Genomic DNA, 22,433 nt, shown 5'->3' with positions numbered 1-22,433 from the left:
ATTTTGTTTTATTTCTGTTTATTACCTAAGTGGGCTACCACACTCTTCTATCAAAGATGGAAGATACCATATACAGCCATATGAGAAAACAAATGAGCAAACTTACGGATTTCTGATCTGAAGAAGGTGGTACTGCCCCCTCCCCAAAGCTAGTCAACATAACGTATTACGTCAGAAGGTATCATCTTATTTTCTTGTTTTCTGTTGATTACCTTTAAAAGTGGACTAACACGGCTACCACACCAATTCTATCAGACTTATTTAGCAAAAGCAGGGATGAGAGCTAGAACGTGGGAGGATAGGACAACCGATAGACACTACCCTACACCTGCCCTTTTCCTTATACGTGTCCTCCAAGCCCCTGCTGAATGAGAAGGATGCGGAGCTACCGCCACCTTCCAGTCTGACTCAGTTTGGCAATTCTCACTGTTTTTAAATAAACAGGTTTTAACCATCATCCAATCAGCCTAAGAACCTATTCCAAATGACCTGTGAGAAAGTAATTGTACTTCTTTCCATTGATTGTAGGAACAATGCACATGCTTGAAAAACAATGGATTTCCCGTAACCAAGCCCACGGCATGTTTACTACAAATATCAGAAAAGCAGCAACCAAATGAAACCACCAGTGGCTATCAAATAATGTACTGAAAAAGCAACCTCTCATGATAATGTGTGCTTATATTGTTCTAGCATACAGTCATTTTAATAACCGCCCCAACATGTGTCAGCAGCATACTGCCTGCATCAGGGGCCCATTTGGTCCTTGTAACATAACAGGGCACTCAAAACCAGGGGCATAGCCAAACAACAGATTTTGGGTGGGCACCAAGTGTCCTCTCCCCACCAAACGTGCTACTGTGGGGTGGGCCCGAGCCATAAATGGGTAGGCCCTGGCCCACCCAAGCCCACCTGTGGCTACGCCACTGACTCAAACGCACAAAGGTTGCCTACAGCTGGTTTCTCGAGACCAGTGTGACTTGCTTCAGGGAATCTGCAAAACCACTCGACATGGTGACATGGTTCAGTTGGCTGCTTCTTTTCTGATATTTGAACTTTTGTTGCAGCTTTTTCTGTGCCTCTCTTTTTCTTGGACATGCTTACTACAAATTCACTTCTCCGAGGTAGGAGGAATAGGGGACTGCCAATAGATGCTAGCATTGGCTCTTTCCAAAGGTTAATCAGGATAATTGTTCATCAAGGAATCCGCTCCTTGGATCATTACAAATATTTGGTCTGGGACCAGCTTTGTAAAAAAAAAAAAAAAAGAGGAGAAAGTTCATCCAGGCTTCAGGGACATACAGTAATTTAACCCTCATGCGGCAATAATCTTTGAATTTCTGTGTTCTTTTCCCACTTCTCCCTTCTCTTACTATGCCAAAGTTAATGGTATATTTTATCAGCCAAGCTTACATATTACAGTGTAGTTTTCTGCAGGAGAAGGTTAGTGCATGGCTCACACCGACAGCCTTCTACAAGAAGCTCTTATTCTTATGAGTTAGAACAGAAGGGATTACGATTTGGGAACAGTTGGAAGATGCAGACCCAGAGAAGGACATCCTTCTTCAGGAGACCTACAAGGCATCGGTGCTCCAGATCCTCAGTCTGAGAGGGTGGGTTTGGGGGAAGGAGCTGCACGATACTTCTCAATCACGTCCCGCAGACTCACAGAGAAATGGAGATCTCCTTCTACGACTACAAAACCCTACAGGAAGAAGAAAATTATGATCACAGAAAACAACTGAGGCTTCAGTGTTCCAACCTCCAGCATACAAAAAAAATCAATCAGTAAACAGACGACTCCTCAAATTAGAAAACCTAGATGAGAGTTCAAATCTCAATGACTAGACAATTAACACTGCCTCGCTTTGCTCAGTTGAATATCAACAATAGCCTTTTCTCCACCTTCCTTTCCACGCATTTCAAAATATTTCTTGTGATGCATAAAGAAGAAACATGCTACCACACCATTCACTCCTGAAGTGGCTACTTGTATAGTTTGAAGTGTTAAACTGTAAAGGGTTCAGGTTTTCTAGTTAAGATAAGATACTAATATAAATAAAGACCATCACTTATAACTGCACATCCAAATTAAGTGATACATTAAATTCACTCCCAGAAAATCATTCCCTGGTGCTGATACTTAGGGGTTGGGGGGGGGGGGGGGGGGGAAGAGAAGTTATCACCATGGGCTACCATTAAGACATGTAATTTTACTGCTAACCCCAGAAATTAGTTAACTAGGTCTCATTACTAGCAGGTAGTTGGGAAATAAGGCCACCGCTGGGCAGACTTTTATGGTCTCTCTCTCAAAACAGGAACAGGAGAAGAGTGGGAACAGGCACCTAGAAGCCATATCTTTCTGCTACATCCTACAAAGGGCATTTTAAAGACCATACTTTTTTATAAGTTCATTTCTGAAGATATTATTCATAAAGTTCACTTCGACACGTTTACCAAGACTCCCGAGGAAAGCACTTTTTGTGCCAAAACATGGTACCGTGTTGAGTCATCCTTTAATAAACGTTTTATATCTACGTTGGACGCCTTTGGTCTGTTTTTTTTTTTTTGAACAGCCTGATTCTGTTCCCACTCCTCTCCTGCGACTTTTTGTGGGACATCGTTGTTCTTTCCACTGTTGTGGTTGTGCTCGCTATGTCTCAAAACATACATACAGACGTATTTTCAAAGCACTGGGACCTTTTTTTTTTTAAATCAGCGTTACATTGGCCACCCTCCAATCTTCCAGTACTATGCTTGATTTTAAAAGATAAATTACATATTACTAACAATAGTTCTGCAAGTTCATTTTTCAATTCTATTAGTATTCTGTGATAAATACCATCTGGTCCAGGCCATTTGCTACTCTTCAGTTTGTCAAATTGTGCCATTACATCCTCCAGGTTTACAGAGATTTTGTTCAAGCTTTGAATACCATTTCTGGCACTGGTATCTCTCTGTGGATAAAAATAGAGGAACAGCAAAAGAGTAGCAAGATCAACACAACACTCCCAAGACACCAAAGGGGCGAGTAATCAAAATTTTATTGAATAAAAGTTAAAGACTCGACACGGAGCCATGTTTCGGCGAGAAAACGCCTGCTTCAGGAGTCTGTTTGTGGTGTAAACTGATGAATGGAACACCTTAAGTGAGGCAGCCAAATCTAGCCTTTAAAAAGGCTGATAGATGAATGCTGCGTCAATGCTGCTAACTTAGCGACACTGCGGTTGTTTCCAGTTCCAGTTTTGTTTGATTTTTTAAGCGCATTCATCTATCATTAGCCTTTTTAAAAAGGCTAGATTTGGCTGCCTCACTTACGGTGTTCCATTTATTGGTTTACACAACAGACTCCTGAAGCGCTTTCTCGCCAAAACACGGCTCTGTGTTGAGTCTTTTGAACTTTTTTTTCAATAAAACATTTTGATTACTCGCCCCTACGGTGTCTTGGGAGTGTTGTGTTGATCTTGCTACTCTTTTGCTGTTCCTCTATTTTTATCCACGTAGCAAATCTAGTTTCTCCACTTTTTGTTGGTTTTTTTGTTTGCTCCTTTTCCGAACTGGTATCTCTCCCCAGGGCCGTGCCTAGGGTCTCTGGCGCCCCCCTGCAGACTATCAGTTGGTGCCCCCCCCTCCCGTAGACTATCAGTTGGCGGCGGCGCGGCACCCCCCCCCCCATGAAAATGATCACTCACCACACTGACAGGAATTGTCAGCAATATTCTTAGAAACAGATTGCTATACATTGCAAAATAAGGTAGCAGATGTAAATTCTCAAAGTGGACATATTCCAAACACTAAAATGAAAATAAAATGATTTTTTTCTACCTTTGTTGTCTGGTGACTTTCTTTTCCTGATCATGCTGGCCCAGTATCTGATTCTGCTGCTATCTGTCCTCTTAACTCCATTTCCAGGGCTTCCTTTCCATTTATCTCTTTCCTTTCCTCCTTTCTTCTTCATTTCTGGTCCTCAGCTTCTGCCTATTTTCTTCATCCATGTGCAGTTTTGCTCCTCTCTTCCTTTTCCCTCATTTCATCTCCTTCATCTTTCTTCCCTCCCCTCTATCTCCAGCAATTTCTCCTCTCTCCCTGAGCCCTGCCCTCCCAATCCATGCCCATCCATGCTCCTCTGTCCCCTGCCCCCTCCATTCATCCCTATCCAGCAATTCCCCTCTCTCCCTGAGCCCTGCCCTCCCAATCCATGCCCATCCATGCTCCTCTGTCCCCTGCCCCCTCCATTCATCCTTTTCCAGCAATTCCCCTCTCTCCCTGAGCGCTGCCCTCCCAATCCATGCTCCTCTGTCCCCTGCCCCCTCCATTCATCCTTTTCCAGCAATTCCCCTCTCTCCCTGAGCCCTGCCCTCCCAATCCATGCTCCTCTGTCCCCTGCCCCCTCCATTCATCCTTTTCCAGCAATTCCCCTCTCTCCCTGAGCCCTGCCCTCCCAATCCATGCCCATCCATGCTCCTCTGTCCCCTGCCCCCTCCATTCATCCTTTTCCAGCAATTCCCCTCTCTCCCTTCCATGACCCCCCCTCGCATCCATGCTCTCATCTCTCCCCTGCCCTCCTGCTCCCATTGTTCAACTGCCCGCCCTCTTCTCTCCCCCAACATCCCTTTTCTTTTTAAAATTTACCTCCGTAGCGGTTCCGGCAGCGTCAGTGAAGGAGGCGGCGCTCCCGACGTCGCTAGCCTTCCCTTCGCTGTGTTCCGCCTTCTTCTGACGTCATTTCCTTGACGTCAGAAGGCGGAACACACCGAAGGGAAGGCTAGCGACGTCGGGAGCGCCGCCTCCTTCACTGATGCTGCGCTGCCGGAACCGCTAGGAAAGTAAATTTAAAAAGAAAAAAAAAAGAAAAGGGATGTTGGGGGGAGGGCGAGCGAGGTGAGCATGGTGCGGTGGTGCCCCCCCAGAGGGAAGCGCCCCCCTGGCATGCTTACCTCGCTTACCGTGTTGGCACGGCCCTGTCTCTCCCACATCTTCCTGGGTGAAAACCAAAGAATTCATTTAATTTCTCTGCTATGGCTTTGTCTTCCCTAAGTGCCCCTTTTATCCCTCAGTCATCTAGTGGTCCAACTGATTCTTTTGACAGCTTCTTGCTTTTAATATATCTAAAATAATTTTTACTACGTGTTTTTGCCTCCAACACAATCTTTTTTTCAAAGTCCCTCTTTGCGTTCCTTATCAGCGCTTTGCATTTGAGTTGCCATTCCTTATGCTGGTCAGATCCCTCTTCCATTTTCTGAAGGATTTTATTTTAGCTCTAATAGCTTCCTTCACCTCACTTTTAACCATGCCGGCTATCATTTGGTCTTCCTTCCTCCTTTTTTTAATACACAGAATATATTTGGCTTGGGCTTCCAGGATGGCATTTTTGAACAGCATCCATGCCTGATGTAAATTTTTGACCTTCACAGCTGCTCCTCTAAGTTTTTTTTTCACCCTTCTTCTCATTTTATCATAGTCTTCTTTTTGAAAGTTAAATGCTAACATATTGGATTTCCTGTGTGTGCGTACTCAAAAGCCAATATCAAATCTGATCATATGATCCACTGTTATCAAGTGGCCCCAGCACCCTTCTGCACCAGATCATGCGCTCCTCTAAGGACTAGGTCTAGAATTTTTCCTCCGGGACCAGACTTGGGAAACACTGAGCTAGATGCATTCACAGAAGATGATCTAAAGCCTGGCAAAGCAACATACGTTTGATTAAAGCAATCCTTTTGTGGAGAAATATTACCGTATGGTTAGTGACTGTTTCCTTGGTAAATTCCATGCCCTCAGGCAATGGGATCTCCACACCTCGCTTTGTTCTCTCTGCAGATTCAGAAAAGGGTAAAGGTCAGCAAATGGTGAAACCTTACAGCATGAAATTAATTCTTGTACCGTCAGATGAGTCTTACCATTAATGACTGGCATAACCATCAGCTGCAACAAGGTTTTCAGGGGGGTCTGTAGTGGGATCAGCTGCAGGTAGGAAGGACAGATTAAAAAGGAAGGTATCAAGAACAACTAACAACAAAAGGGACAACAACCACCGGTATACCATGCATCTGGTGTCTGTGACCTGCCTGTCTTGCTCCAATATCCCCCGGGAGCTGGACAGAGCTAAAGAGCCCTTATGCCCGTTTCCTGCGACTCTAGCTTAATGCTATGATTCTCTGCTTGCTTATCTCCTAATTGCTCATCTGTTTGCTGATGAATAATTGGCTGCACCTGCATGATACATGGCTACTAATAAAAAAGCTAAGTATAATTATACAATTTTGGGGTACCTGAATAGATTTGTTTGCTCCTTGCAAAAAGAGTCATGCAAAGAACCGTGAGCTGTGACCCTATCTAGATCATCTGTGGCTCCAGCACTGTACAACATCAAGATGTATGACCATGTTAGCAGACAGTGACTCCAATATTCAAAGCTATTTAACCTGCCAGACACAGCCGCTGACTAGTTAAATAGCATATCGGCACCTAATTGCAGATATTCAGTGAGAGATAACCAGCTGCTAACTGGCTATATCGCGCAACATAGCAGGTTAGGCATGGATATTCAGCGCTTAACCAGCTATGTTCAGTGATTAAAATAGGCTACTATAAAGTTAATTGGTTAATGCTAAATAATACATACTGTATAGTAACATAGTAGATGATGGCAGGATAAAGACCTGTATGGTCCATCCAGTTTGCCCAACAAGATAAAAACTCATAGAATAAGGAATGATGTGATATTACATATTGTCTTAAACGGCTAACTTTTTAGTGGTTAAAAACACCACGGATATTCAATGCCGGTGGCGGACAGCAAAAGCATTGCCCACTACCAGCTGAATATTAGGTCCTGAATTAATGTATGCAAATGCATCTCATGCATATGAATTGTGGATATTTTGATGGAAGGTCATTAGACACTCTTCAGCCTTGCGCCCCTTCAATTAACTTTAAGGTCCCTAGGTCTCGCCCCAGAAATTTTAATAAACAGCCCAGAATACCACTGCCAGACTCATATTTGGAAAAACCAATATGAAAGTGCAAAACCCCTAAGAGAGAAACTCCACTGGCTCCCACTCAAGGAACGAGTTGCGTTCAAGATCTGCACGATTGTACACAAAGTCATTCACACAGATGCCCCAATCTACATGCTAAACCTTGGGGACTTGCCTCCAAGAAACGCCATAAGATCATCCCGCAAATTTCTCAATCTGCACTTCCCCAGCTGTAAAGGATTAAAATACAAGCTGATACACTCCACCACCTTCTCTTACATGAGCACGCAATTGTGGAATGCAATACCTACATCCCTGAAAGCTATTGATGAAATAACTAACTTCCGTAAATCTCTGAAGACACATCTGTTCAACAAGGCCTACAAAGAGAATCCATAGCCTTACAAAAACTACCTCACCAACTCACCCAATTATTACAGTCCACCTTATCTCTTGCCTAACACCTTCCTTCTCTCCTCCCTCACCTAATCTTTGTACTTTACTAATTGTATCTGATATTATGGAATGATGTCATAACCAAACTCTGTAAGCCACATTGAGCCTGCAAATAGGTGGGAAAATGTGGGATACAAATGCAATAAATAAATAAATAAAATCATGATCACCCTACCACCACCACCCCTCCCAACATGATCCTGTAAAAACAGATAATATTAAAAACTTTGTTTCACCTACCTAATAGGGGTAATATCCAAAGTCATTTACCCAGGTAGACGAGCTAATTGAAAATTTCCCACCCTCCCTGTGAATAAAAATACACATTGATGCTTCGAGTTATTTTGGCTGCCAGGACCTCTTGTTTTGCTTTGACTGCAGCAGCTTTATGACACTGTCTTAGAAGCAGTGGCGTAGGAAGGGGGGGGGGGGCGGTGGGGCGGTCCACCCCTAGTGCAAGCCGCTGGGGGGGGTGTCGGCTTCGCTGGTTCCCTGCTCCCTCTGCCCCAGAACAGGTTACTTCCTGTTCTGGGGCAGAGAGAGCAGGGAACCAGCGGAGCCGACGCAGCTCCCAGCGGCGTGCAGTCGGGGCGGATCGGGCCTCCTGCCCGCTCCCCGCTTTCCTATGCTAGTAAGAATGCGCTCCGGAGGTGGGGGGTGTGCAGCGGCGACCCGCCCCAGGTGTCAGCCGCCCTCGCTACGGCACTGCTTAGAAGCAGCTGCCTTAGGTGACTTCCCAGTTTGCCTAATGGTTAAGCCAGCCCCAACTGTCTGTGGGGTCTCTGGTAAAGGTTTGGGCAGCCCTACACAAAACATTATATTTGAAATGTCCCTAACTAACACAAGGTACTCACAGCAAAAGATTCCAGAGGCGAGTGGTTTGAGTACATTCGGAACCTGGAAGATAAGGAGAACGTGAACATAGAGACCCCGAGGGTAAGAAACGGCTCCTGGCCTGGTTAAATTGACTGTTCAGGGCTAAACACTAATTTTCAGCAGCACCGAAAATAACAGGTTAGTGCTGAAATGAAAACCAGCTATTTTTTTTTGGAGGGGGAGGGGGATGGAGTCAGCACTTAACTGGCCAAGTTAACCATATAAATAGGACAGCACGAAAGTCCTATTTTTATGAGGTAACTCATAGCCGGTTAAGTGTTGATTATTTCACTTAAGGGTCCTTGTACTAAAGGTGCACCGAAAAATGGGCTGTGCTAGTGTAGGCGCATGTTTTGGGCGTGCGCAGATCCGTTTTTTCAGCGTGCTTGTTAAAAAAAAAAAAAAAGGCCTTTTTAAAATTTTTGCCAAAAATGGACGTGTGACAAAATAAAAATTGGCTTGTGTCCTTTTTGGGTCCGAGACCTTACCACCAGATTCAGCGGTAAGGTCTCACGTGTTAACTGTGTGGTAATTGTCTACGCGCATAGAATGACAATTACCACCCATTTTCTGACGTGCGCAGCAGATGCGCATCAAAAATCAAATTACCGCAAGGGCCACACGGTAGCCGGGCGGTAAATCCAAATCGACCTGCATTGGGCGCAAGGAGGCGCCTACGCGGCTTAGTAAAAGGGCCCCTTAACCAGCTATGCATCAGCTGGCTCTGCAAACCCGGAAATTCAATGCCAGTGCCTGGACATGGGCCAGCATTGAATTTCTGTGTTTAGCGCTGGTGATGGTCAGCAAAATGCTGATCATCGCATGCTGAATATCAGGCTCTTAAAAGACCTTTTGCATATCTTACATACTAGCAAGGGAGTCCAACTCATTTTCATGTCAGGCTGAATTAGAGAAAAATGAACAGTAAGCGTATATTTACATACTAAAATTATGCTTATTTTACTTTTTTTCAGATAAAGTCTTTATCTGACATTACAAATATATCCAGTTAGTTTATTTGGTCCTTCTGCCTTCCTTCTCTGGGACCACCCTCCAGAAATTTCATGTTAATAGAAAAGACATGGCCTCATGCACGCAAAGGTAGAAAGATCCTCCCCTATAGCTTTCTTACATTTATTTTTTTCTGCTTCTCTATCCACTTCCCCTTTCTTTCCATCCACTCCTCAATTTCCTGATTTTTACTGCACCTACCTGCAGCTTTTCATCTCTCTCTCTCCTTTCCCTCTGTCTAATTCTTCAGTCTTTCACTGGCTCCTCCCTCTGTTTCTCACTCCTCCTCATTCAATAACTTTCCTCTCCAGCATCTACCCCTTATCCCTCCCTGCCCCTGTGATCCAGCATCTGCCATTTGGATACCCAGTCTTCCAATTTCCTAAGGTCTTCCTGCAGTTTTTCACAGTCCGCATGTATTTTACCTTACATAACACAACACCTACTTTTTGGTTCTCTGTGGATTACAAAAGATAAATCTGGAAATTACCAGAGATTAACAACGTTACATTATGACAAAAAAATAAAATTCCCTTTAAAATTTACAATAAAGTCAATGACAAGGTAACAAATGACCAATAATCGTTAATCTACATAATTTAACACACATTTGCTAAACAGGTAAGTCTTAATCATACACCTAAAATGCCTATAATCTAAGAAGAAAGCATACAATTCAAAACTAAAGAGATTCTCCAATAACTTAAGCCTCTTTCTATCCTTTAAAAAGGGATATCTGAATAAATTGCAAGCACTTGTGTTTCTCACTGAAGTTGAAAAGCCATATACATACATAACATAGTAGATGACGGCAGAAAAAGACCTCACGGTCCATCCAGTTTGCCCAACAAGATAACTCATATGTGCTACTTTTTGTGTATACCCTACTTTGATTTGTACCTGTGTTCTTCAGGGCACAGACCGTATAAGTCTGCCCAGCACTATCCCCGCCTCCCAACCACCGGCTCTGGCACAGACCGTATAAGTCTGCCCAGCACTATCCCTGCTTCCCAACCACCAGTCCCGCTTCCCACCACCGGCTCTGGCACAGACCGTATAAGTCTGCCCAGCACTATCCCTGCCTCCCAACCACCAGCCCCGCCTCCCACCACCGGCTCTGGCACAGACCGTATAAGTCTGCCTAGCACTATCCCCACCTCCCAACCACCAGCCTCGCCTCCCGATCTTGACTAAGCTCCTGAGGATCCATTCCTTCTGCACAGGATGGTTAGCAAAATATAAGGCAGCTGGACCAAACATGATGAAATAGTTTTGTGTCATCTGCAAATTTATTGTCGTTCCGATCTCCAAATCATTTATAAATATGTTAAAATAGCACCAGTCCCAGTACAGATCTCTGTGGCACTCCACTAGTTGCCCTCTTCCATTGGGAAAGTACATAAGTAATGCCAAACTGGGAAAAGAGCAAGGGTCCATCGAGCCCAGCATCCTGTCCACGACAGCGGCCAATCCAGGCCAAGGGCACCTGGCGAGCTTCCCAAACGTACAAACATTCTATACATGTTATTCCTGGAATTGTGGATTTTTCCCAAGTCCATTTAACCCTACCCTTTGTTTTCTGTCCGATAACCGATTCCTAATCCACAGAAGGACATTGATTGCTACCCCATGACTCTAATTTCCTCAGGAGTGAGTCTTTCATGGGAACACACATGTATGTACCAGTACTTAAGACATGCATATCCCAGCATTGCCTCCACTGAATTTCAAAATGGGTGCTGCCATCATACATAGCCAACACATACACATCCATTCCTACACGTGCTTGAGAAAAAGGCAGGTTTTTTTTCTAAAATGCTACCAGAATTTGACATGTCCCGACCTGGACATTAACACAATTTCTGTTTTTATAATATATATTTTATTAAAGATTGCTCAAATACAAAATAACCAACAATCGGCTGCTCAGTAACATATTTCTTCTACATCAAGCCTATTTATCTCCAACTTTAACCTTCCCTCCCCTCCCTCCCTATCCCAGTGGTGTGTTTGATTGTTCTTTATACTGTTCATAAAGTGTCCATATTTTGTTGAAAATCCGCATGGACCCTCTTCGCATGGCTGTCAACTTTGACATTTGGTATAAGTGTTCAACTCTCCCGGTTGCTATTTGTAATGTTGGTGGTTGCACCTGCTTCCATGCCCGGGCTAGTCCAAGCCTTGCTGCCACAAAATATTGAGTCGCCAGTCTATGTTGTCAGCCAGATATCTCGGCTGGTTTAAAATGTAGAAGGCAGTGTTCTGCCTTCCATGGGTATTGTCTTTGTATAACTGTATCAACCAGCTGCAATATCTCTTTCCAGTATTCTTTTATTTTCCCACATGACCACCAAATGTGAAAGAATGTGCCTCTATGGCCACACTCCCGCCAACATTGCCCTGATGTTTCCGGGAACATCTTTTGTAGTCGGTCTGGTGTGTAATACCACCCATAAAACATCTTAAAACCATTTTCATTCACCGTTTGTGCTATGGATGACTTAAGTAAATATTTATAATTACTCTTCCAAACCATTGTGGAATAGGTAGTCTGTAGTATCTCTTCCCATCTCTTTTGATATAGTACCTGAGGATCAGTCTGTCCCAGCAAAGCCAGGTATATACGTGTTATCCCTCCTTTGCCTCCTCCTCTAGTGATCGCAAGTTCTAGATCTGTTTCAGCTAGGTCTAATTCATCCTGCGCTTTCTTCTTAAGGAAGCTACGCAGATTGCAATAATAGGTAAGATCTCTCTCTATCAAACCATATTCCTCCTGAAGGTCTGCAAAGCCAATCATTTCTCCATCTTTCCATGTTTGCCCTAGTGTGCGCAACCCTGCTTGGGCCCATTTGTCAAAAATATTCTCCGATCTCCCCAATGAAAACCCTTTTGCCCAACGTATTGCTGTTTGCCGATAATACACTCTTTCCGGAAACAGACGTCTCCTCAATTGATACCAAGTCCATAGAGGATGTCTCAATCCAATAGGCATTGCTCTTATTGTGGGCACCAGTTCCTCTTTTGGTATCCACAAAATATCTTCTATTTCTCGCCTGCCTAACCATGCTCTTTCCCAATGAAGCCATTTCTTAGATGCCCCAGGTGACCACTCTGCCAAGACCCGAATCTGGGCTGCTTGGTAATACAGGTAGAAGTTAGGGACTCCCATACCTCCTCTCTCCCATGTTTGAAACATCATGGATCGCCTTACTCGTGGTGGGCGTTTCCTCCAGATATATGCAAACATTTTGCGATTAAGCTTTGTAAAAAAGCTTGCGGGAATTGGGATCGGAATTGCCATAAATAAGTACAGCAATTTTGGAAGTAACATCATTTTGATAGCATGTATGCGCCCCTGCCAAGATATATTAAGCCCTTCCCATCTGTCTAACTCCTGAAAAAGTTAACACAATTTCTGTTTTGACTTCACATGTAATTTAGATTTGTAGTATTGTAGGTATCAGCTCTCGCGTGCTACCATTTCCCCACATGGAGTTATTATAAAGCATCTTCTTACCGTTTTAGATCCAAATACACTTGAAGGTTCTTCCCTTTTACGAAAACCCTGGCACCGAATTTTAGTTCCTACATGGAGACACCAAGGACATCATTTCAGCTTCTTCTTAAAGACCAATCCCCTGTTCTTCCCCCCTCCAATATATCACTTAAGCTTTGTGCGTATATGTATCACCAGCAACCAAAGGACCCAAGTCAACCTGCTAAATTTTACCTAAAAACAGAACAAGTGGTATTTCATTTTATTTACAGAATTTGCTTTACTGCTCTTCCAACCTCGGTTAATCAAAAGTTCTGCCTAACGGCTACATTTAAGCAGACGCTTCTTTCACCGCAAATCCTGTGGGTCCCGAGTACCGGACTGCTGTTGAGATCCCAGTTTTGGTGTCGGCAACAAATTGTAGACACCAAGGTCTGGATTCTATATAGGTCACCTACAAGGTGGGTGCTGGAATATGTGCGCAGATCCGAGATCCATGCGCAAATTAATTGTCTCAATTGATGCTATCAATTAGTGCTCAGGCACTTAATTGAGCCTAATTAGAGATTACGAGTGAATCTCTCCCTGTGCCCGCTTCAATAACCGCACCCAACTGTTCTCACATGAATTTGAAAAGGAGGTGTACCCACGAGTATGGGCGGGTCGGGGCGCTCCAAGAAATTAGGTACAGTGTTACAAAATAATGGCCATTCGTGTCTAACATTGGGCATGGGAATTATGTCAGCTTCTATGAGACATAAATCCCGTACCCACAGTTAGGTGTGACTTACAGAATATGGAATAGGGACTCGGCATGCAAGGGTCTAGTGCCCTTTAGGGGTTCAGCGCAGAACTTTGCAGTGCCTAACTTTGGCGCTATATATATAGAATTCCCCCCCCCAAGCCCTTGTACCATGGTCATGCTGGTCAGTTGCTCTGGTGGTAGGTCTGTGGGCATTAAGTAAATGTCCAGAGTGGCTGTGGCAGAGGCTGTGGTGCTCAGCGGTTTGATGATGAAACGAGGTGGTATGGAGACCTGGAATTCCAATAGCAAGGGAGCACTGGCCACCTCAGGTTTCTGTGAGAAACAGAAAGAATATTAAAAAAGAGAAGGTGTTCCTGGACTTGGCTGGCCCAAGGAAGAAAATGTCACAAAGATTTCAACAAGAAAGGTGGTTAAGAAATTGAAAGGTGTACAGACTTCCCTCATAGCCCATTCTCTCTCCTCCATCAAAGGCTACTTACCAGCAGCATGATGCTCCCAAAATATGTTGTCCTCAACAAAACCTCCAGATTCTTTGGCATCTGAGTTAAGGAAGAAATTGTGAGGAATTATCTGACATGAAATGATTTCCTTGATATTGAACTAGCAGAAATACCTACATACGAGATACTGGAAAATGGGAGGGTAGGATGTTGGATCATAGGATGAAAGGGGTATGGCTACTGTAGGGGCAAAGCCATAGATAGTGACCCTGCCCTAAGGTTGCCCTGTTTAAGTACTGGGACCTTTTTCCCTACAAAACAATAAACACTGGCGTTGCCATACTGGGACAGTATCCTGTTTCCAACAGTGGCCAATCCAGGTGACAAGTATCTGGCAAAATCTCAGAACAGTAAAATGAATTTTCTGCTGCTTGTCCAAGAAATAAGCAATGGATTTTCCCAAGTCCGTCTTGATGATGGCTTATGGATTTTTATTTTAGGAAATTATCATACTCCTAGAAATGCCTCCTCTAAGTGTGGTAAAAAGCGCATCCATTCTGAAAGAATGTGTGAACTTTTATGAACATAAGAGCTGTCTTACTGGGGTACTACTAATCATTTCTATAGTGCTACTAGATGTACGCAGCGCCGTACACTTTATATGCAGGTACATTCTCTGTCCCTAGAGGGCCATTGTTTTTGTATCTGGGCCAATGGAGGGTTAAGTGACTTGCCCAGAATCACAAGGAGCTGCAGTGGGAACTGAACCCAGTTCCCCAGGTTCTCAGGCCACTGCACTAACATCTAGGGTCCATCTAGCCCAGTATCCTGTTTCCAACAATGGCCAGGCCACATCACAAGTAGCTGGCAGAATTCCAAAGAGTAACAAGATTCCATGCTATTTAACTTCAGGGATAAGGGGAAAGGGAAATGGGACTTGATATACTGCCTTTCTGAGGTTTTTGCAACTACATTCAAAGCAGTTTACATATATTCAGGTACTTATTTTGTACCAGGGGCAATGGAGGGTTAAGTGACTTGCTCAGAGTTACAAGGAACTGCGGTGGGAATCAAACTCAGTTCCCCAGGATCAAAGTCCACTGCACTAACCACTAGGCTACTCCTCCACAGCAATGTCTTTCCTCAGGTCTAACTCAATATCAGTTTATAGGACTTTACCTCCAAGAATTTGTCCAAACATTTTCTAAACTCGGCTGCATTAACTGCTTTTACCACTTGTTTAACTCAGGGACATTGCTACGTGGGGCCACGGGGGCATGGGCCCCCACAGATTAAGCCATGGCCCCCTCTACATTTGACCCCCCCCACTGCATCAGGTACCTTGTTTGCTGGTAGGGGTCCCCAATCCCCGCCAGCCGAAGAGTCTTCTTCAGCGCTGGTCGACTCCGGCGCCTTCGTTGTGTGATCATCTCTTTCTGACGCCTTACGTCCTGCACGAGGCTACGTGCACGGTGCAGGACGTAAGGCGTCAGAAACAGATCATACAACGAAGGCGCCGGAGTCGACTGGCGCTGAAGACGATTTCGGCTGGCGGGGCTTGGGGACCCCCACCAGCAAACAAGGTACCTGATGCGGGGGCGGGGGGATTGCGGTGGCTAAACAGTGCCCCCCACCTCGAGCTCTGGCCCCCCCTCCCGCCAAGGTCTGGCTACGCCCCTGGTTTAACTATATGTTGAGTCAGTGGCATAGCTAGGTGGGGCCATGGGAGCCTGGGCCCCCCCAAATTTCTTCTGGGCCCCTGGTTTTGCTGGCGGGGGTCCCCAATCCCCGCCAGCTGAGGCCTTCATCCAGAACTAGTCTCCGGCGTCGCCTGCCATGCTCTGTCTTCCCCTCACATCCGGCACATTCCTTTTAGTGAAACTGAGCATGCTCAATTTCACTAAAAGGAATGTGCAGGATGTGAGGGGAAGAGAGAGCCGGGCAGGCAATGCGGTGGCGCCGGAGATCGGAGCTGGACGAAGGCGTCACCTGGTGGAGGTTGGGGACCTCCGCCACAGAAGGTATTTGTAGTGGTGAGGCAGCAGCGGCACACCAAAATGTGCCCCCCCCCCCCCCCAACCAATGTCTGGCTACGCCCCTGCGTTGTGAAAAAATATTTTCTCCTGTTTTAAAATGTGCTGTTATGTAACTTCATGGTATGTCCCGTAGTCTTTATACTTTTTTTGATAGAGTAAAACAATTGATTAGCATTTACCCATTATAAATCCACTGCTTATTTCTGGGATAAGCAGCATAAAATGTATTGAACTTTTCCGGGATCTTGCCAGGTATTTGTGACCTGGATTGGCCACTGTTGGAAACAGGATGCTGGGCTTGATGGACCTTTGGTCTGTCCCAGTGTGGCAACACTTATGTACTTGGGATTCTGAATGGAATGTTGCTACTCTTTGGGGTTCCACATGGAATGTTGCTACACTTTGAAATTCTACATGGAATCTTGTTATTCTTTAGAATTCTAGAATCTTGCTATTCTTTGGGGTTCTACGTGGAATGTTGCTACTATTGGGTACTTGTGACCTGGATTAGCCACTGGTGGAAACAGGATGCTGGGCTTGATGGACCTTTGGTCTGTCCCTCATATCTCCCCACAGTCATCTCTCTCTTCCTCAAGCTGAAGAGCCCTAACCTCTTTAGCCTTTCTTCTGAGAATTGGTCCATCCCCTTTTAGCTGCATTGAGAGACAGCACACTTTTCAGATAATTGATTATAATGGGCAAAATGCTTTTCAAAATGACCTCTTCATGCAGAGATGATCAGATTAAGCAGGTTCTGTTGAACAGGCCATAGATTCTCTCCCTTTCTCAGAATGTCTGACCACATCGGGTCTGCGACTTCCCTACATGTATGTGGAGCATAAGCCGCTTAGATGCACGAATTTGATTGGCAGTATATATCGAATAAAAGTTGAACTACAAAAACTGTGTCCTCCTGCAGGCTCCTCACTCACCTTTTCTTCAGTAATGTTGATCTTCAAGACATCAGCTTTGTAATAAGCATACATGGCAGAGTCAAAGAAGTACTCGGACAGGCCTATATAGACCATCCTCTCATGTTCCTTTATCACCGGCGAGACTGCAAGGTTTGGGAGTGTGTCATTCTCATTTTTCAGGTAGAAGAACATGCCCTGGGTGGGTGTGGAGAAATCAGACACACATACTTTCACAACGTGCATAATTGTAACCACATTAAAAAGAGAAATTTGTGGGGGGCAGGCACAAGGCAGTGGTGGACTGTGGAAGGCTATTGTGGGGGGGATGTGGTTGGAAACTACAGAGACAATTTTATAAAGGTCCTCCAAATTTGGGGACCAAAATACAGGGCACCGAATGTGAATTCTAACACAGAATCTGGGCATCCAGATTCTTTTATAGAACAGAGCGGAAGTCCACATTTGAACAACAGCCATTAAAATGCAGGTGTAAATGTGAGCATGTAAATGTTGCACTTTAGCAAATAACTTATTGCTCCGCCCACATGTATGCACCCCCTTGAAGTTGCACGCTACGTTTGCAAAATGGCACTTTCACACATTTAAATGCTAATCTCTCTATATAAAAACGCACCTCCAACATTCTAATGAAGCCTCAAGTTTCCCAACATTCTAAATGTGTCATGGTGTAGATCGTTTTTCCACCATGAGTGTCTGCCCTGCCCTTGCGTCACGTGACCCCTTGGGATCTCCTGCTTCTTTTCCAAAACACCTTGACTGAGGGGGGGGGGGGCCCCTGCCGCACACTCTCATTCTCTCTCACACAGCCTCAAACTATGTCACACACACCCACACTCGCACATTCACTCCGTCTCGCTCTCTCTCACACAGTCACTCTCACACACACTCCGCTGAAAACCTTGCTAGCGCCCGTTTCATTGGTCTCAGAAACGGGCCTTTTTTTTTTTTTTACTAGTAATCTATAATCTCAGCACGCAAATGGCGTATACATTTAGGAGCTGAAATTACAGAATTAGGAGGTACATGGATGGGAACTTTTTCCATCCGTGGACCAACTGAATGGAGCAATCTGCCATTACGGCTTAAGTGTGAAACCAGTGGATCAGCACTTTTGGAAACAGCTCAGAGATTTTTTTGTTTTTGTTTTAGGCTTTTTATTGTTCTGATTGATTGACTGATTGATTGATGTAGCTGTAATATGTTTTGAATTTTTCCCTTATTTATTTTATGCAGAGGTGAACTGACCATTTGGGAAACCAGGCAGTTCCCGAGGGCCCAGAGGCTCTGCCCGGATTCCCAGGTGCCTGGCGTGCCACTGGTGATCTAATGGCCTCTGCCGGGGGGGGGGGGGGTGTGTGTGGAAAATATGTTCTTTCCTGCCCAGCCTGCTGCTATTCTCCCCCCCACCCGGTACCACTGTATTTTAAAAATGGCGGCTGAGACTCCCTGAGGAAGTCTTGCCCACCATTTTGAAAACACGGCGGTGCCAGCAGGCCGAGGAATAGCGGAAGCACAGTGGGCAGGAAAGAACATGCCCCCCCCCCCCCCCCCGCAGAGGCCAACAGACCACCAAGACCCCTCAGGTAGGACCAGGGCAGCGGGAGCGTCAGCTGCGGCGGAGGGCCCAGACCACCCTCAGTCCACTCCTGATTTTATGGATGTTTTTTTATTGTAATCCGCCCTAGATAAGGTCAGACTAGAAAATGTACGTGTATAGTTGACATGCTAACATGTGCACTTCATGCCATCATTCAATATTACTTAAGTAAGCATGCCTACTTTTAGTAACTTAAACAAGTTTCCAGCCGATATTCAGCGCGAGTTAACCGGCTGGGTATGGCTGCCGACTGGTTAATTCATGTCTTGGTGGATAACCGGTTTTCAGCAACATTTAACCGGTTATCAAAGCTGAAAATGCCTAGTTGTAACTGAAAATAAAGCCGGCGATGTTTGTAGGCGTTCCGGGGGCATGACTGGTTAGGTCGCAATATTCGGAACTTAACTGGCCAGCTTAATGGGCAAATAAGAACGCATAAATAGCAGTCCTATTTTTGCCTGTAAGCCACAGTCGGTTAAGTCTGAATATTGACTTAAACGGTCATGCACTAACCAGCGTTGCAAAAAAACAGAATATTCAATGCCAGTTGCCAGAAACTGCCCGGCCTTGAATATCTGGGTTGACTGCCAGAGGCCAGTCAAAGTGCTACCCGCTGGCTCAATATCGGGGGGGGGGGGGGGGGGGGGAATCTTCAAAACACAGTGTATGTGGGTATCAACATATGTTTGAAAATTATATGGCTTTGTGCAGGTGAAAAGTATTGCTTTTGCAGTGAAGAACCCTTCTGAAAATATCTCCTTTAAAGTATAGTTAATGTTCCCTAAATCTCCCAATTGATTCTAAAGATATCAATAGAAATCAAACAAAATAAAACATGGAAAAGAAAATAAGATGATACCTTTTTTATTGGACATAACTTAATACATTTCTTGATTAGCTTTCGAAGGTTGCCCTTCTTCCTCAGATCGGAAATAAGCAAATGTGCTAGCTGACAGTGTATATAAGTGAAAACATTCAAGCATTACTATGACAGTCTGACAGGGTGGGAGGATGGGGGTGGGTAGGAGGTATGCATGGGGACATCAAAGCATATCATTGATATTCTAACAGGATGGGTGTGGATAGGTGAGGGGTGGGGTGATCAACAGAGAAATACAGCTTTTATGGTTTATAATGGGCTAGGAACCCCAGATCCTTGTTAAGTCCTTTCTGTTGGGTGTTAAAATATTCAATCATTCTGACTTCACCCATCCTGTTAGAATATCAATGATATGCTTTGATGTCCCCATGCATACCTCCTACCCACCCCCATCCTCCCACCCTGTCAGACTGTCATAGTAATGCTTGAATGTTTTCACTTATATACACTGTCAGCTAGCACATTTGCTTATTTCCGATCTGACCAAGAAGGGCAACCTTCGAAAGCTAATCAAGAAATGTATTAAGTTATGTCCAATAAAAAAGGTATCATCTTATTTTCTTTTCCATGTTTTATTTTGTTTGATTTCTATTGATAACCTTAAGAGTGGACTAACACGGCTACCACACTCTTCTTCTAAAGATAGAAAGGAGATAGGTTTCTCCTGCTAGTTAAATGTGTGGAGAGGGCTGTTAGCTGCTCCCCCACTTTCACCCTCTCCAAGGAGCAGAGCAAGGAAATGTAAACCAGGAGTTTACCCAATAAGATATATTCTAGGAACCCCACCAAAAACCCTGCCTCTTGGTCAGTACTGAATCTTTCTTCCCCGCATCTTCCTCCGAATCCAAATCATTGCAGATTGATTCCTTCTACATCTCATACCTTTTTCTTGGCAAGATTTCTCTTGCTCCGCAATCTTAAGCACAGACTATGTGACTGACATCACTCTGAAACTCTCTACCCCATTAGATTAGGAGCAACAGGTCCACCTTTAGGGTCAAATCTGGAGTAAAGACCTGGTTATTCTCTCTCTCAGCAAGAAATAATCAGGGCCAGATTTATGAATAAGCTAGACAAGCTACAGCTTAGGACCTCACATTACAAGGACCGTCACACGTCATTAAATAAATAAATATAAATGCATTTGTAAAATAATGAAAATTACAATATAAAACAAATCATAATTATTGTTATTTTTTTTATTATTGACTATTAGTTATTTTATATATTTTTTAATTCTTTGTAAATAATACACACAGCAAAGCAGGTGTGAAAAACTATTACACTGAAAATGTATTTCCTAATCGAGGGGAGCCTCTTAAATGTTGTAGCTTATGGGCTTCCAATGCTCCTACATCTGGCCCTGGCAATGAGGGTCTAACTTGTAGGTTCCCTACCTCCTATCCTGCTGTCTTCACTAGGTTTTAAAAAGAATTGTACTATCAACCTTCTCTCCCATCCTTAGGCTCCTTCTGCTGTGCTGTTTGGGCTACACCGACATACTGGTTGGTCACTATCTATTCAATGTCATGACTGTCCATCCTTGTAAACTACCTTGACATGTCCTCTCTGAACAGCGATACACTAACCAACCAATAAACAAATAAATAACCAACCTTGAACTGCATATCCAGACTGTCTTCCGTAACATCGGGGTCGCTCAGCAGAGAATAATCAATGCCGATGTACTTGTCTAAAGCATTTCTCACTGTCACCAGGAAAGAAAATGAATGTAACACCTCATGTTGACATTGGATTTAGCTGATGAAGAAATCCTGGACAATGTGACCGCCTTTCTTGGTTTTATAGGCTATTTCCTCTTTTGGCAGTCAGCAGCTGTCATTAATTTCCATGATTTCAACCTTTTCTACAACCAAATGGTGTTACCAAAACCCTCTACGTATCCCACGCTGAGCAGCTTCATATCACCCACACTGCATCGTCGGTGTTTATAGCCCTAGGAATTGGAGGTGGCCACCTCCCTGTCCCCATTTCATTGATTAACTTTGATTTGTTAATTAAAGTTATCAATAAATTGTCAAGAACCCATGAGACCTAGAGGACCTGTGTTTGGAGAAAATTAATGTACCTACTTTTATCCTCATGTCTTTACTATAGTACAATGGTGTTCCTTTCTGTTTCTTGTAATTGGTACTGTAAACAGCTTTGTTAAGTGGTATAGTAAATAAAATAAACCATTAATTATTATATTTCTATGCTTTGAAGCTGGGGCTAGGTCTTCTTTAAACTTCAGTGAATTCAATACAAGTTTAACGGTCGGTACTTGATTTTCCCCACTATCCTTTCTTTTGGATCTTGTCCAATAGTTCCAAGTTATTCCTTCTTCCAGCTCAGTTGGAAATAATGCTGGAATTCTGAAACCATGAACCTTCATTTGCAATAACCCTGAGGACTTTTCTCCTATCTTAAGAGACGCTCTGCTCCAGATCTCATCATTGCAGCAACATTACTAAAGGCAGGAGCTATGCACCCGGGCTCCTTTAGAGTGGGGTTAGTAATTCCAGGATCAATGTGGACCTTGCTTTCTTGTCTCCAAGCAAAGAACTGAGTCTACAGCGAGTGTGTGTTCACGATTAGATTAGAAGTATGTATAAACACAGTGTTAGCCTATCAAATTTTAGGGCTCTTATATTAAAATCTAGGCATTATTATGCCGTAAGTGTCTGCTGCAGTCACTGATGCAATGTACTGAAACTGCCACCTAAGGTTATTGGCAAATCAGGGGGTCCTAGCAATACCCCAGCACTGGCTATCACCCCAACACTGAAAAACAGGAACAAAAGAAAAAAAAAAAAAAAGCCCTCCAAGTATAGCTATAAAGAGCTGTCTATCCATTTCATACAGACTGTTGGAATGTAATTGTATTTTACATGCATTGCCTGTCACCTATTATTTCTCTGTGATTACTCTGTGACCTCTGATGTGAATTACTTAGAGAG

The 22,433-nt window shown here is 44.1% G+C and overlaps 1 protein-coding gene across 1 annotated transcript in view; it reads right to left on the bottom strand.

Annotated features, from left to right (window-relative positions):
• Positions 1-3: 3 nt before the first annotated feature.
• Positions 4-22,433, bottom strand: part of PLTP (phospholipid transfer protein) — a 43,746-nt gene continuing 21,316 nt past the window's right edge. Inside the window, exons 8-16 of the mRNA XM_030211693.1 lie at positions 21,090-21,181; positions 16,994-17,170; positions 14,065-14,124; positions 13,733-13,897; positions 12,841-12,908; positions 8,291-8,333; positions 5,901-5,964; positions 5,738-5,814; positions 4-1,705 (exon numbers count right to left, since the gene is read on the bottom strand). Coding sequence (XP_030067553.1) covers positions 1,601-1,705; positions 5,738-5,814; positions 5,901-5,964; positions 8,291-8,333; positions 12,841-12,908; positions 13,733-13,897; positions 14,065-14,124; positions 16,994-17,170; positions 21,090-21,181 — 851 coding nt within the window. The 3' untranslated portion in view covers positions 4-1,600. The remainder of the gene's footprint in view (positions 1,706-5,737; positions 5,815-5,900; positions 5,965-8,290; positions 8,334-12,840; positions 12,909-13,732; positions 13,898-14,064; positions 14,125-16,993; positions 17,171-21,089; positions 21,182-22,433) is intronic.

The sequence above is a fragment of the Microcaecilia unicolor genome, chromosome 8 (genome assembly GCF_901765095.1).
Source record: "Microcaecilia unicolor chromosome 8, aMicUni1.1, whole genome shotgun sequence".
Lineage (NCBI taxonomy): Eukaryota > Metazoa > Chordata > Amphibia > Gymnophiona > Siphonopidae > Microcaecilia > Microcaecilia unicolor.
This window is presented reverse-complemented; position numbering and strand designations above follow the sequence as displayed.